Source organism: Pyxicephalus adspersus, chromosome 2 (genome assembly GCF_032062135.1).
Source record: "Pyxicephalus adspersus chromosome 2, UCB_Pads_2.0, whole genome shotgun sequence".
Lineage (NCBI taxonomy): Eukaryota > Metazoa > Chordata > Amphibia > Anura > Pyxicephalidae > Pyxicephalus > Pyxicephalus adspersus.
The window spans coordinates 32,665,628-32,682,086 of record NC_092859.1 but is presented as its reverse complement, the minus strand read 5'-3'; the positions used below and the strand labels follow the sequence as shown (position 1 = coordinate 32,682,086).

The window sequence follows — 16,459 nt, the reverse complement described above, 5'->3', positions numbered from 1 at the left end:
AAACAGCCTGATTTGCAGCCAAATGTATTGATCATTTACTTGAATAATATCCCTTTGCAACAAATTAAGCTATTGTTTAAAATTCTAATGATAGTGGTCAACTATGGAGCTGCATTTGTGCACAGCCACCATTAAAGTGTGAATTGTGCCAGGGATATGAATCGGGTAGCTGTTAAAGAACCCCATGTCCCAGCCATCTAAGCCCATCCATAAAATTACGAATAAAAAGTTACTAGTAACCTTGCTATAAATGCCAATTAAATAACAAATCTCATACCATTTAAGCTTTACTTACTTCATCCTTGTGTAAGGCAAAAACAAAAAACACAGAAGAAGAATTAACATAAAAGCAAAGAACCAAACAGGTTATTCATTCATCTTTACATTTCTCTTATCCTGCAGGCTCATGTAGGAAAAGGTTCAGAGATTAGGCAAAAACAGTCTATTAACAATGACTGCCCATACACTTCATTGGTGACAGCAGCTCAACCTGACAGCTTAGATTCAGATCGGTCATTGCATCCTGTCCGCTTCTCTGCATTGCTGGGGATCAGCGTGACGTCAGAGCCGGGATTGTGTGAAGGCTCAGCACTTTGCTAGAGAATTCTGGGCTTTGTTGATTTAAACACAAGCACCGTTCTAGAAAAGGCCGGTAATAAAGGACATACAATAGATGTCCCAGGTCTAATGAAATGTTTATTTAAGCAAAAGTTCAACACAAAAAAGCTCACAGAATAACACAAATATTGGGTACCCCAATAGCAAATGTTTAATGGCTTTTGATACTTGCATGTGTCTATGATTCAAATACGGATAGTAAAGGGTCGGTGAAATATTTTAGAGGTAGATACTGGAGAGATAAATTGGCAGTGTGCTTTCTCTCTCCAAAACCCTATTGGTAAAATCTCTATGCCACGTTCCCTGGTGCTGTGACCATTTATTAGAAACTATCACAAGATTATGTAGAGGAAACAGTGAAAGGATAGGAACAGCCAAACTCTCAAGAGGACAGCAAGGAGGGGAAATATGGCAGGGGGATTTCACCATTGAAGTATCAAAGACATAAAAGAAGCCAGTTGAAGACACAGCTTGCCAGACTCCACCCTCATGTAAAATAGCACTTTTGGGTAGACCATCCCTTGACATTTCTAAGTGCTATAAAAGCAAAACTTGCAATATGTTTTTTTACACTATGAAGGGAGTCTGTCAGAGCCATAACAATTGTTCTCACCTCAAACTGCGGCCAGTTCATTGACATTCCTGGACCATGATTGTTCTTAAACCATTTGAGGTCCTCCGGAACATCTGCAGACTTGATTGCATACTCTAGATCTCGGTATGTGCTGGAATAGCTGATGAGAAACAAGGACATTTAAAAGATTTTCTCAAAGCTAAACCTTTCTAAAGCTTTATATAAAAAAAATCTTAAAGAGGACACTAAATGACCACTAAACACAGTTTTTTTTGTAATATATTATAAAATGTATTCTAATATTTTAGTACACAGTAGGACTTTTAAGTTCTGCACGATATATACCCAATTGCGGATTTACCCCAGCGTTCTGACCAGTGTCAATGTAACAAAAATCTGACCTGGATAGCTTCAAACACCTGATAGGGGTTGTAATCCTTAACCATTCTAGAAGAAGCAAAGAAAGAACCAGACTCGATTTACCACTTGATACAGCCACCCTATCATAAAACTATGGAATTACGTTCTCTTTAAAGAGGAACTCTACAAGGGGTGAAGCAACAGTGTTTGGATAGGTAAAAACAAAGTGTATATGTTATACTTATCTAATATGTGCTTTCCTTCATTGAAAATGTTGCTGCTAAATCATGCCTCCTCCCAAACTTTGCACAATGCCCATGCAGTGGGCTAAAATCCCCTGAACTTTTATATGTTCTCTTCTTAAAGGGGCCTATAAATATGTTAAACTGATGCAACTGTTCAATGCAATTCAATCTTTCACTTAAGAAAGGTTAACTTTAAAGGGGGAGAATGGGAGCTGAGCTATCTGCAATGATGAGCTGTTTATGCATTTGCGGTGTCTGCTACAAAATGACAAATCAGAAACAAGTTTCATGGTGTATCTGGTACCTGGATAGTTGTGTGAAAGACGTGCTATTTAAGAGCACTTTCAAGGAAGACAAGAAACTGATTTTTCTTTCAGACACTGGTTTTAGGAAAAAAATCCAGAGGGGAAAGGCTATTGAAGTAACATTAGGTATTTGTGTGAGGGCACAAAACACTATGAAGCTACATGTAGAGGACTTTGTGACTTTTGGCTCACCCTTCCAGGTTGGACAGGTCGAGGTGTTTCTCAACATCTAGGAGTAAGTCACGGAAGAAACGAAGCCTCTTATCCTCAAACTGCTGACACTGTTCAAACACTTGCTCCATATTTTCCATGTACTGTGGGGTAGATCCGTCCAAGTCCTTCAAAGCTTTTTCATATTTTTCTTTGGTCTGTCACGAGGAAAAAAGTGGCATGACTGTCACATTTTTGTTATGAGCCAACATCAGAATAAAAAAAAAAAAACAATATTTGTATACCTCGAGTTTGCGATGAAACTTAAGAATGGTGTTGTGCATGAACTACAAACACTGAATATCGTCCAACACATGATCTAGTTAGTCACAGACATGGAGTGAGCAGAAGTACAGATCTCTTTGGCACAGGCTGCAGGCTCAAACCTTTTGAATGGAATTTACAGGTTGGCAGGTACAGCTTGGCAAACTAGATGGTATTATCCCTTCTACTACCCGACCTGACCATACTAAAACATCTTCAGCTCTACTGCAGAACTTCACTTCTCAGGGAGAGTAAAGTCAACCACACACATCACAATAACTGTGGTAAATCTTGTGATCCAGTGCTCTTCATAACCTATAGAAGATTATACGTGTCGTTAGATTTGGTGGCTTCATTCATTTTAATTTTAGGGCAAGCACAGTTTAAGTAAGTAAAGAAACTACCTCAGGATCTTGCCAATAATGCAGGATACCTTTCACTTCCTGCAAACTGAACTGAAATCACAAACAATGTTGCCTTTCTTCCAAATGATCAAATTGGAGAGCAGCCTGCAGTGACAACTAAGGCTCTTTCCATAGGTAAAATGAAGTAAGTATAACAACCATCAGGAGGAGGAAGTGTGCTATCCATAGGAATACAAAGTGAAAAACAGAAAAGACGAAAAAACTGCTGCATCCACCACATCTAAGATCACAAGCCAGGGTAGCTAATCAGTATTTGGTAGCCTCTAAATGTCAGCAACAGGTGTAGTGCTTTTTATTTTTACTTGTACATAAGAAGTTCTGTTTTAGAGCCATCATTACCGAGTTCGTGGACATGAATTACAAGAGGAAACACGACAATGGAAAGAAAGTTTGTACTGTGTGTAAATTACAGTGTGTTTGCTCTGCAGGGCGTCACATCACTACGGTATGCCACTAGATTTGAATACAGCTGGATGATTTCCTGAACAAGCACAAACAGAGGGAAGGCTAGCTGGCACATCCGTTACCTTCTGAGAGTCCTGCTTACTCTTCTCCACCTTGTCCTGAAGTTTCTTTAGCTGCTCTGGGTTGAGGGCAGGATCGGCTTTGCTGTTGGTCTCCCGAGAGATGGCCAGTTTCTCCTCTTTGCATGCCGCATGGTATGCCTTCTTGGCTCCTTCCACCTGAACAGGATTGAGGTATAAAGTTTATTTTTGATAGTTTTCATTTCATTTGAAGCCATGAGTTTACAGCTAACAATCTAACTTCAGCTTCACTTCTCTACGATTGCCTAAGTTCTCAATGCTCAAATAGCCACCTAAAATTTTTACACAGTTTAGTGTCCCCCTTTAGCAAGGGTATAGACATTCAATTATGAGATTTTCCTTAAATGTGCATCAGAAGAACAGGTTATTACTAATCTGCTGAGGGGAAATTATTTCTCAAAGGGATACATGGGGCCAGCCGGAGTGCAGAGGAGCAACCGATTCGGCAAAAAACAAACATTCCTGTTCAACGTTTGAATATTATATAAATAAAACATTGATATGGATATGCTAGTTTTTAAAAATTGATTTACAATTCAATGTTTTTATTAACTCTAAAGTCTTATCTAGTGAAAGGAGCAACCAATATAAAAGACCACCTTTAGTGTAGGCTGAGAGGACCGATTTCTTACCTCTTTGAGCTTCTTTGCCCATGGCTTTTGTGCTTTCCTGAAACCATCTTCAGCTTCTTTGGTCTCCTTAAAGCCTCCCATCATCTGCTTGTGATAGGCTTCTTTTTGCCAATTCTTAACTTTTTCAAAGTCATCATTCATTAGAGCGTTTTTCACCTCAAGGTGGAGTTCACTGACCCTCTCTGCTTCGGTCATCAGTGCATTCCAAGCCTTCTCCACTGTGCCATACTGTGGGCCTGCAACAGACATCAAAGAGCATTCCAAGTTAAGTGAACGGAAATCACATTTTTAATGTATACATGTACACAATATGTAGTTGAATAAAACAAACATTTAACAGAATAAAAACAATAACATAACACAGTCAATCAACAAACACTAATCCATCCAACCCCTCCTCATCTGCTTCTATGCAATAGTGGCAGAAAAATTGCCTGCAGCATTCAACCAAGAACACACATGCCCAGTGGGTATAGGCTTGTTTATGTTTTAGAATACACATTCTGATCACTTCTGTATAGTGCTGGTGCCCCAGAGTAGCGCCAGATGTATTACAACAGAAGTAAACAATAGATTCTTGCAGTGTGTGCCTTCTAACTTCACAAAAAATAATTCTTCTTTAACAAAAGTAAAAACATTTTTCTTCAGGTTTCTTTTCAGTAACATTTATTCACCAGCAGGATTACAGATGATAATATTCTCAAATTCAGCCAGTGAGTAAATATAGTGCTCATACACCAGGGGATTCGTTTTGTTTCAATCAACAGAACTACAAACTTTATCCAGTACTACAAAACACTATCCACTGCCCTCTCATTTCCTCCTCACCTTTCTCTACAAGTTGCTTCCACCTCTTGGACCATTCTGTGAGCTGCTGGGCATATGTCTTCTCAATCCTAGCCCGCTCATGGATACAGTTCATTAAATCATTGCAAAGTCTGTGGCCATCATCTATCCTCTTGACTGTGCGCTTATAGTTACCAACCTAAGCGAGGAAGAAAAAAAAAAGTATGGAATTACAAAAATGCAAACATCAAAACAGTTTTAGACTTTAAGAACATTCAAATAAGCTATTATTTAATATATTGTGTACATTGATGCAGCAAAATCAGTCAGACAGTTCTAACACTACATTCTCCAGTAACAGATAGTTGGTATGAAGAAGAAAAAAAAAAACTGGACAGGTGAACAACTTTTTTTTGCATTTTTCAATACTAAAAAGTTTGTCCTCATCCATATAGACTGTCCCACTTAGCGTGATAGAAAAGCACACCTATCTATCCAACAGAATGTGGTGAAGAATGTGGACATTGTTAAACAATAACTCTCCAGGTATTTATTGCATTCGAACTGAATTTAACAGGCAGAAAGGAATTTTTGACAATGGGAATTGACCTTTGAACTGAACTCAATGCAGATATAAAAGACAGAAATGAATACAGCTCTGTATTTGTTATAAATCATTAAATTGACTGTTTTAAATGCGAGTAGTTTAAGTAACTAAATTTGACTTGGGATTATTATATTTTTATCCCTGGACAGCAGAAATCAGACTGGCGCATGGACACCAAAACAAGCAGCTAATCCATTCATATGAATAGTACCAAATCAAGACAAATGATTGAGAGTTAAGCTAATCACTCTGCTGCTTTTTATTTACCTGTCCAGTCAAAGGCTGGGCCAGGTCTCCCGGTTTTCTGTTGTGCAATTATCAGGATTAGATCAACAACAACATAAATCCTTGGTCAAGTAAAGCAGATCCCATAATTTTAGGTCTGAGGCTCCTCTGAAGTACATTTTAACACATGAAAATACAACCTATAAGAAATGCATCATTACTTCCATTGAAAAGGAGCACCTATACAACCATAGCTGTGTGAATTGGTTTATCCAATGTACAAGTTGCATGCTCTGACATTAGATTTTACAGCCTGGATAAAGGAGGCAGAATAATCTCTGTGATAACATACTAACATAAAGAACAAAGCTAACAGCTGGAAATGGCTATTGAACTAGGCCTCTTAAAGGGAGATGATAATTGGTATTCCATATTAAAGTTCCTTCTTTCCTGCTACAGACTAAAACCTATTTACATTGATGAACATTATTAAGTACGGTTTACCGGGTTGAAAATGGCCAAATTTCTTTAGATGAGAAGTAATCTGTAAACTTTGTCAAATATACTAGCAAATGCATGAAGAGATTCTCTCCAGAAATTTATGGAAAAAACTGAACTGGATTACAATAAAAAGCATAAAGTGGGAAAAGTTCTACCGGTTGGGGAAAGTCAAGTAGATTTCTATGCCAGCACTGGTAGGAAAATCTACAAGACAATGAATGGGGAAGCAGACAGTGGTCCTTTAATAATAAATGGACATGGGTTGAAGAATGTCATTGCTCACTTTATATTTTCATACTTTCTCTGGTCATTCATGGGAGGACACATGACTCATTCACCATGTGATATACTGCCACCTAAGGAAGGTTTGGGCATGAAGAAAAACAAAAGAGGGACAGCTCCCCCTATTGGCAATAATTCTACATCTGTTACAGTCACACTAATACAGGTAAGTCCCCCAGTTACATCCAACATACAGACCACTCCTAGAGGCTTGATGGGGGAAGGGGGCGGTTTGCATGACTTGCATTAGAAATCTTTTGCTGTTCTGCAACATCTTGTAACACTTTAATGACCAAAACAAACTCTGCAGGAGTTTTTTTGCATATCAAAGCACAACTTGCTCCAGAAGTTAATGAATGTCTAGGCTCCATAAAGTGGTTTTCTTTTTTGCTTTGTTTGTGATTAACTCACAATGAAGATTTTATACATGATGTATATAACTGACATCATGCTGCCAAATAATATGTTGAGACAAACATCTGTCCTAACTGCATTTAATACAATGTATAAAAGCAGTGCTGAAGACCAGGAGTGGTCAAGCAGATTGAAAGGAAGAAGGGTGGGTGATGGGGTGCTTCGCATTGCAAACCAAATTGAAAAGTAGTACATGTCACCCAGCTGCCACTGTGGACCTTGTTCCCAAAGCTGACATTCCCTGATGCAGTCATGCAATACAGCCAGGTTTAAAATGCAAGTCTAGGCTTAAAAAAAGAGCATATTTTAAATCCTTTCCAATATAGTGCTGTTCAAATACAATAAATAAAAATGAATGAAGTGCCTGATACAATGCAAAACATGTCAAACACAGCCACTGGTAAGTCACGTTAACGATTACAAATCAATGGGAATGTGCTGATGTGTTTCATGTGTGCCTGTTTACTAAAGCCCTTTCATGCTTACGCTGCACTGAATATGTGACCTGGTGAAAACATTCACAGAGACATTGAAACATCCTTCCCCGTGCACCTGGAGAGTGACAGGTGGTCTATGAAGAGTCTGCTTGCCTGGCTTGTGAAGGGAGGAGGGTTATAGGGAAGAACCCTACAGACTTCCAGATACCATAAATTATTTTCAGTGAAGCAAGAGGGAGATCAGGTTGGACAAGTCCTTGGCTGGTTATATAAGCTATGATTCCAGTATAAACACAAGGCACACTGTACACAATGAAGCACTCTACAGGAACAGTACTGTCTCTCTTAGATGATCCTTCTAGTTACATAAGGGCAGAAATGTCAAAGCAACACAGGCAGTGAATTATATCAATGCATATGAATTGTGAATACTTCACATTCCTGCAGGAGATCAGATCATTCCATCATACACAGACTGTACTCCAGGTGTTAACCCTGCAACTCCCACACAATCCTTAATATAGAAACACTTACACATTTCAGTGTTACTCATCAGGCGTGGAGCTCATCTGTAATTGTGTGATATTTATAACTGCAACAAATAGCACTGTCCTGGCTGCTAATTAACACGTCAGCAACTAATGTATTATAACCACATAAAGCCTTTTAAAGTGGACCTGTGCTCAACAAGGGATTTGCTGAGGTATAGCAAACATCTAAATATGTTATGTATGCCTAAGGAGTACCCCCCCAAAATTACTTCTGTCTTTAATTCCTCCTGAAGGATAGCAGTGCACTTGCCCTCCCTTTCACCTCATAGCTGTACAGGTAGTCCCCAGATTAAGGACATCCGAAATACGTACGCACCCTAGGTATTACCGAACTGTGCTTCCCTGCTCCCTCCTGTGCAGGAAGGAGGCTTGAAGGGGGGAGGGGGGGGGGGGGGAGGCAGTTTGCATGACTTGCAGAAGAAATCTTTTGCTAAAACACAGCTAATGTTGTGGGTGATCTTAGGGGGTTGAACTCTTTCTGCAGCCTTTTGTAACTCTTTAATGGCCAGGACATTGCAGTTGTTTCTTTTTGAATATCAAAGCACAGCTTGATCCAGAAGTTAATGAATGTATAGGCTGCATAAAGATATATATTTTTTTTTTGCTTTGCTTTGTTTGTGATTAGCTTTCAGTGAGGATTTTATACAGTAACTAACACCATGCTGCCCAATAATTTGTTGGGATAAACATCTGTCCTAATTGCATTAATTAAAATAATGTATCCGTTCTGACCTACATACAAATTGAACTTAGGAACAAACCTACAATCCCTATCTCGTAAGTAACCCGGAGACTACCTGCATATCTAAAGTGTGAAAGTTATTTTGATGTTTCCTTGTGTTGAAAAGGTCAGGGAACCCCAATCTAAGGACTAATATACATTTTCACTTCTGATCCAATAACCAATCATCAGCGGAGCACATTTTGGTCCTAGATCTGATGTGGAGTGATTTGACACATTGGTAAATATTGATCTGACAGAAGTGACGTCATGTGTAACTGAGCAAACTGGCAGCAATTTGTAAAAAGTCAAAGGCGCTGCTTCTCTGACTGCTGGTCTCACAAATGGAGTGAGATTTGGTAAAGTTAGTACTCTGTTACTTAAAGTTCTTCCTGGCAGTGCAGCTTCTGCTTGATTCTTTCTGTATATCTGTGCTTCCTCAGCTTAACAAGCCACCTAAATATTGCTCTGCCAGTCATCAGGAAGACGGCTCAGACATGAGAAATAAAACTTCCTGCTCTACAAAGATGGCCACCAGCACACAGAGCCAATGTGGAAGAAGGGATGACAAGTCAGTATATAGGGAAATACCGTATATGCTGCAGAGGGACCGAGGGCAATACTGGTGACTAGTCATCTGTCTTTTGTCTACACAGCTTTCAAAGTTCAGGTTCCCAAATTAAAAAATTATAGTCAGGTAAGTTTTGAAAAAGGTTTTTCTCTTTAGGAAAGTCATTACTACCGTGTTTCCCCGATGATAAGGCAGGGCCATCAAATAAGACAGCCCCCCCTTTTTAGAGAAAAATGAAAAATACATACAGAACACATATTGCATGATTCATAGCTTTAGGAACGTCATACACATTTCCTAAATTAAAGCCTGTCGCAGTGTTTTCAGATTGTATATTTTTTGTTGCTGTTGCTCCACAACAGTTCCTCTTTTCTGCAGATAAAATTAGATGTTAGGCTTTAGGATATTGACGTTTTTTCACAACTTACCCTTCTTAGAATCCATGATCAAGGTTTTAAAGAAAGGGGAAATCCACTCTATTTAGTGGACAAAAAGGAGACAAATATGCTTGAATGTTGAATTTAGCTTTCAACAAAACAATGTTCTATTAAACAAAAAAAAAAAAAAAAACTTTTTGGTGTATGATGCCATCTGGTCCAGAATTCACAAGTCCTGTGAGTTCCAGAGTTTTAAAGTTACCCCAATACCAAAGCAAACTTTTAAATTAGCAACTCATGTCCCAATAACCACAAAGTAATCCTCCGAGAATAGCAACCAGCTCCCGCATTGGTAGCGCCTGTTACATATTGTGAGGAGCAATAGGTGAGTGAAAGGTTTGTTCTGGTCACAGTTTCACTTTGAAGCCAAACTACAGGCAAATTATATATATATATATATATATATATATATATATATAGCTTCCTACTGGTAGACACTGTTACTGCTTTGCACAGTGCTGTTATGGGTGTTTTTCCCTTTTATAGACATAAAATAAAGACAACCAGGCAGAAAGCATTTTCAAAAGAATAAAGTAACCTCCATATTCTATGCAGTAGAGGTAGAGTAGGGTGTCACGTCACATATATGCCTGGCCTAAGCACTGTAAAACTAAACAAAGACTTGAAGACTCCTACAACTTCATACAGTCTGGTTGTCTCCGTAACCTGGTATGAATCTCTTGTAGTCAACTATACAGACTGCACAGCAGAGCTAAAAGAGAGGACTGCTGAAGCAGCACAATGGTGCAGTATAACAGGCTAACTGATAGCAGATAGCAAATATGTATTTCATCTGTGTATATAGTCATGGAGTTTACCTTTAAAGTGATTTGAGAGTCAAAAAAAAATGAACCACCATATGGTAAACACAGTTGGGGGGGAAACACACACACACAGGCTGATGTTTAGGTGTATTCTGAAAAATGGAGACTTCCTTACCTTTCAATGCATCCAATGATAAACCCCTCAACCAATGGGCTTTAAAATAGCAGACTTTATAGGAGCCAGTGACTATGCCACACGTGTTCAGTCATGTAAAGTAAAGCTTTCATTCAGGACTGCTGTATGAAGAACTCCGGATAAGATTACAGCGAGGAGTTTCCAGCTAAACGGGTCTATTCAGACCCCAAACACAAGGTGCTTCAGGAGGCTGTTGAAGCACTGTGCTGCTTGGATGTGTATATGAGCTTTGCCATGTCTCTCATTTCCTTTACTGACAGGGACTAGGGCTCATTCATAGGCAGCGGTGACAGAAGACGAATTTATAAATCATGCAGAGTGTGGTGAACAGCCAGGCATCTGTTCTATGGAATGCAATCCTAACAGTGTGAATAAATTCAGGTCGACCTCCAGAAATCCAACAGCGTGAATGGGAAAGGAGCGTTTGTCTCATTGTGACCTAATTCTATCTAATATCCTTCCAATCTGCTCAGTGTTTACTCATCAGAATTTGCCAAAATACATCATTACACGCACTCCACCTAATAACATAAAGCTGCCAGCACAACAGATGCTTCCTGACAAAAGATGGTCATGTATGTGTAGCTAGATAGTGGTCAGGTGTGAATTCACTAAAGGACTAACCTTTTGCTTTCATAATGGTCTTTTAGCTTAGTTTTTTAATTAGTTTAATTAGTACCAAGTCACTCTGCAGAGTCTCAAATCTTATATGAATCTTCCTTAAACGTACATTGACACTGAAGTGACCTGTCTGGGTGTCTGGTAAGGTGCTAATTACCCTGCTTGTGGGGGGTTTAGGATGTGGAAGGAAAATGGGGCACTTGGGGAACCTAGGGATAAAACACATAGATACAGAACATGTTCCATGTTAGACTTATGACCCTACAGCTGCGTGACAAGAGGTAGTTACACAGGCCTGCTAACATTAATGGTTGGTCTTTGCAGTTTTTACTTTTGATATCTATATATTACATGCCTGTTTCCTGCCAGCATGCTGAAGAAAAAGATGCTTGCTCTTTGGGTTGAGTTCTTTCTGTACAGGTCTGACACATCACAAACAGCCCTAAATCTGAACAATCAGCAGCTGTAACCTAACAGGGAAGGACACATCTCTAGGGAGTAAGGGTCCTTCCCTGCAGCATGCTAGTAGGGGACAGACTTGTATGCTGTACTTCCTAGATTGACAGCAAAGTATCTATATTATTAGCTTACACATTGGGGTGGGGTAGGGGTGAGGGGTACCCACCATTTTTAGCTAAAGCAAAGAGGTCAAAGCAGGCAACTGTACAATGTAAAGCAGTTGCAAGACTTTCTTTAATAATCACATACTGGATGATCTGGAGGTTGGTCTGGACAACAGGTTGTGTACCCACATTCCAGGACATGTGAAATCCAGAAAGGGCTTCCTTTCACTCACTAATAAGTTCCTCTACAAGAGGAATTCCAGGCTAATGTGGGCTGATGACTCATTGCAATTGTTACAAATTTCCTATAGAATTTCCAGATGACCTCACTATTTTTTCTTGTGGAACAATACTAAGCTGGAAAATGAGCAAACCTCAGCGTTTCCCAACTCCCTTAAAGCAGATAAAGCAAGTGTACTACATGAGATCATGATCTTCAAAAAAAAAAAACACAACGATGGAAGAATCTTGCAATTTAGGGTTCTTTTTAAACTAATGTTACATGTTTTCCTACAGGTACCTGTACTTGTGTGTCCAGCATTGCTCTGCCAATGGGCATGATCGGTGGAATTTTAGAGGAAGAACATGCAACAATTGCATCCACTTTCATGCAAAGAGCACTTTCCATTTCAAACTTGGCATTGGTACTTTTGTATATGGACCGTAAAAGCAAACCCGCAAACACAGTGCATGTTCCATTTGTCAAAGTTACCAAGAGTTGGTGTATAAAAAAAATGAAAACATTTTAGGTGCATCATGTAAGTGCCACACTTTTTGATTTTACCTGTCCTCGCACAGCAGAAAAACTGATTGGCACCCTTGTGATGCTCCTCCTGTTTAAGTTATACCATACAGGGAATTACAAGTGGCCAATACCAAGTCAAATTCTGGTACTTACACTGCCAACAAACACATTTGGGTTTACAGAACTGATTGCAGAGCTGTATGAATTTGTAGCCAATTATTTGCCTGGAGTTTAGCTTCTAAACAAAGTTGATGTTGACAAGCGGACAATATGGGACACTGGCACTGCTTCCATTCACAGACAAGCAATTGGAATACGATTTGGAAACTTGGTTTCTTGTGGGGGGAGCCTTGGGGGGGTAGGACATTTCTTCCCTAGCACTTTATGGAAATCATCTGTAAGCATATAAAATAATAAAAAGTCAGGGTTACCTCCCAGAAGCTGTCACTTGACACTTCTACTCCGACTGAATCATCGTAGTTTCCAGACATGATGTCCAAAGAGGGAGTGCAAAAGTGAGTAAGGCCAAAATTGTCTTATGTCTTCTCTACTAGACAGTCAATGCCTGAAAAAACATAAATGTTTAATAAATACATAAAACAAACTGACTAGTTTATTTCAGTTTACACCAAAATATTAAAAGCCAACGCTGCATAAAAAGACTGTTGTAAGAGTTTTCTTAAATGATACATTTATTCCCGTGACCAAGTCTTGTGACTGTATTAAGTTGACAATGGAAACATTTATGTAATATCCAAAAATATTTCTTACCATAAAATAAATACAAATCTATAGAAGACATTTACAACTTTAAAAAATTGTTGTTTCATTTTAGGTTTTAGAAAAGCTTTACAATATAGTGAGCAGTTTGGTTGAACATTCTGACTCCTACTAAACACTTTAGAAAGGACAAGGCTGCAGGGGTGAACCGGGAAGTGGCACAGGGCAACTACCCCAAAAATGAATGCTGCATTCGGTCAGCAGGCACCTGCCAGTGGCACAATGTGACATTATGATGAATGTTTTGCTGACAACACAGGAGCTGGATGACAGTAAACATTTATCAACATGGACATTCATGACTGGAAGCAAATGTATTAGGAATTAAAGAGCCAGTCAGTCCAATTTAGAAAGCATTAGACAAATCTAAAGCCCATGCCGAGTGAAAACATAAAATATTGGGAAAAATGTTAAGTCGTCCGACTATCAAGCTTATCTAGTTGTTTCAGAACACTGTGTTAAGCTACGTACACACGTCAAATTTTTCTCGCCCGATAATCGGCATCGGCCGGATATCGGGCGAGAATCTGGCGTGTGTACAGGCCACGTTGTTCATCGTCCGTGGATCTGTCCTGGCGGATCCACGAACGATGGACGAGCGATCCTAATGCAAGGGAAGGGGGAGAGCGTGCAGCAGGGTGCCGCTCCGTCACTCTCCCTCTCCATAGAGCAGAACGGTGCTATATGTACAGCACTCGTTCATGCATCTTGCGGTTCTTATCGTTGGAAAGGATCGTGAAAGATCCTTTCCAACGACAAGAATTGCACATGTGTATGTGGCTTTAGATCCAGAACAAATCCAAGTGCGAATCAGAAGTTCTGTCTTCATCAGTTTCATGAAACAGAAAGATCTTGTTTGATGAAACAGAAAGATCTTCTTAATTGGTGCAGAAACAAAGTGCCACATCTCAAAAGCAACAAACATAAGAAAAACTGTACCTAAACCAAAAAAAAAATCAAACTATAAAAATAGTTTTTTTTTTTTTTAACAATATTAAACGCCAATAAAAACAGATCACCATCTTGAGTGTTAATTGTTGCAAGCTATCAAAACAATCTCTAAATTATGGTATTCTCTACGCGTTTCACGGTATTTAAATCCATTTCATCAGGAGATCTAGAGATCAGTTTTATGAGATCAGATGATTAATCAGATTTATGCAACAAGTAGGAAAATCAAAGTATTTAAAGCCAAAAACAGGGAAGCTATTAGCTTCAATTATCACCAAGTATTTATATAGGACCAACATACAGCTTTATGAAGTGTTTTATAGACCTCCCATAATCATGTCTATAATCTATACATATCCCCCACAATCTCATGTATGCTAAGACAATTTTAGAGGGGAAGTCAATATACCTACCAGCATGATTTTAGCTTAAAGAAAAACTAGAGTTCCACTTCAAAAATTGAGAATAGGCAAAGCCTTATTGCAGAAAGGAACAGGGCATATCCATTCTGCAATAATATATGCTCACTGGCCTGATCGCTCGCTTCAACTATCAAAACCCAGCTTCCTCTTCGGTTGTCAGGACCGAATGAACTCATGTCTGGAAGTTATATTATTCCAGCCTGGCCAACCAAGAAGGCCAAAGTTTGAAACAAAAAGAGAAGGAAGACGATGGCAGAATGCATGATGGTATGGGGACAGGTGACTGCAAACAGAATGTAGTTCTGCTTTAATCAGAGAAGACTTTGTTGTCTATATTTTCTCAGTACAAGTATCCCAATTCAGACCACAACAAATTAGGCTTTAAAATGCAGCGTTATGGCCAGTAAGAATTTAATGGATATTTGAAAGCTACAAATGTTGTCTCTTTTTGCATACAGTAGTCAAGTTTTATTGTCATCTGTGATTCACTGAACAGATTTACCCTATGTGTTGGGGATGTTAGATGAAATAAAAGTGAAGTTGGACTGGAACAGAATGACAGAAAGAAAGTCTTCCAATAGGGAAATATATTTTACCGGACAGGAAGCTAACCCCCCCCCCCCCCCCCAAATGGGACAAAAAAAAAAACAAACAACAGCTTTATTCTTTTATTGTGCTACCCAAATAAAACTTTAGTCATTACTATGAGCAGTCTACCAGCCAATGTAAAAAGGATTTAAAATGTTGAAGACATCCAAGTTAAAGAATTTGCAAAGCTCTTCACTTCTAGTAAAGGATTTCATCCGAGATCAAGGTGCCCACTGGCATTATATACCCTATAATAGAAGTGCCTGAACAGAATAAAAAAAAAAAGTACTATGACAAAATCTGCAGATTGAAAATATTTTAAAATGATATTAAAACGGTAAAGCTTATAATATAAAATCTTAGTGAAGGAGTCTCTAAATTAAAACTATGGAAACCTTCTGATAGAAAGCAGCAATCATTCTAACCGGAAACTTGGGTACAAATTAGGAAACCCCTGAAATCTCAATGAAATGAGGACAACACATGAAATAGAATAATGGTGGGCAGACATGAATTGAGCTATCACAAGGTATTTTACCAGCTGGAACTTTCTATTCTAGGCTTCAAAGCAAGCTGGAAAACCAAATGCAAATCAATTACAGTGCTACATCAAGCAATGATCACTATCAACAATGTGGTTTAAAAACAACAAATGGAAATGAAGAAGATACACAGACTTTGATCTCCTACAACTGGAATATAATAAATTCTGGCACTACATGTACATTTAAAAGGCTTAAAGTGACCACAACTCTAAGCAAGTTCCACCAAAATGCTGGCAAAAGGATTTGTTATCTTCCAGTCTTAAATCATGGTACCATCCAGTGTAGTCCAACATACAAACCCCCCTAGAAACCCTTACAGAGAGTTTTAAAGGGCCAGCTTTGGGAGACTAGTAATAATTATGTTAAGGGTAAAAAAGAAATATCTTGAAATCTGCCAATATTTTAATATTAACCATAGTATATTAAACACTCCAAACCAAAAGGTGAGTTTTTACTTTAGAAAGGGGGATATTAATCATACCGTGAAGGTCCTTGTTCAGACACTTCTAGTTAAGGCAAATGTAGCTTGGTTTCAGAGATATTTCATTTACAAATAGCGTCAGTCAGAAATTTT

At 38.8% G+C, this 16,459-nt stretch overlaps 1 protein-coding gene across 6 annotated transcripts in view; it reads right to left on the bottom strand.

Moving 5' to 3' along the window:
• PACSIN2 (protein kinase C and casein kinase substrate in neurons 2) overlaps positions 1-16,459 on the bottom strand; it is a 53,856-nt gene that overhangs the window by 5,334 nt on the left and 32,063 nt on the right. For 5 of the 6 annotated variants that reach the window (XM_072400314.1, XM_072400312.1, XM_072400310.1 and 2 more), the window contains exons 2-7: positions 13,031-13,164; positions 5,007-5,163; positions 4,179-4,414; positions 3,529-3,684; positions 2,295-2,470; positions 1,232-1,352 (exon numbers count right to left, since the gene is read on the bottom strand). In XM_072400314.1, coding sequence (XP_072256415.1) covers positions 1,232-1,352; positions 2,295-2,470; positions 3,529-3,684; positions 4,179-4,414; positions 5,007-5,163; positions 13,031-13,090 — 906 coding nt within the window. In that variant the 5' untranslated portion in view covers positions 13,091-13,164. Of the gene's footprint in view, positions 1-1,231; positions 1,353-2,294; positions 2,471-3,528; positions 3,685-4,178; positions 4,415-5,006; positions 5,164-10,649; positions 10,668-13,030; positions 13,165-16,459 lie in introns of those variants that run through there. The other variant, XM_072400316.1, reaches the window with a different exon arrangement.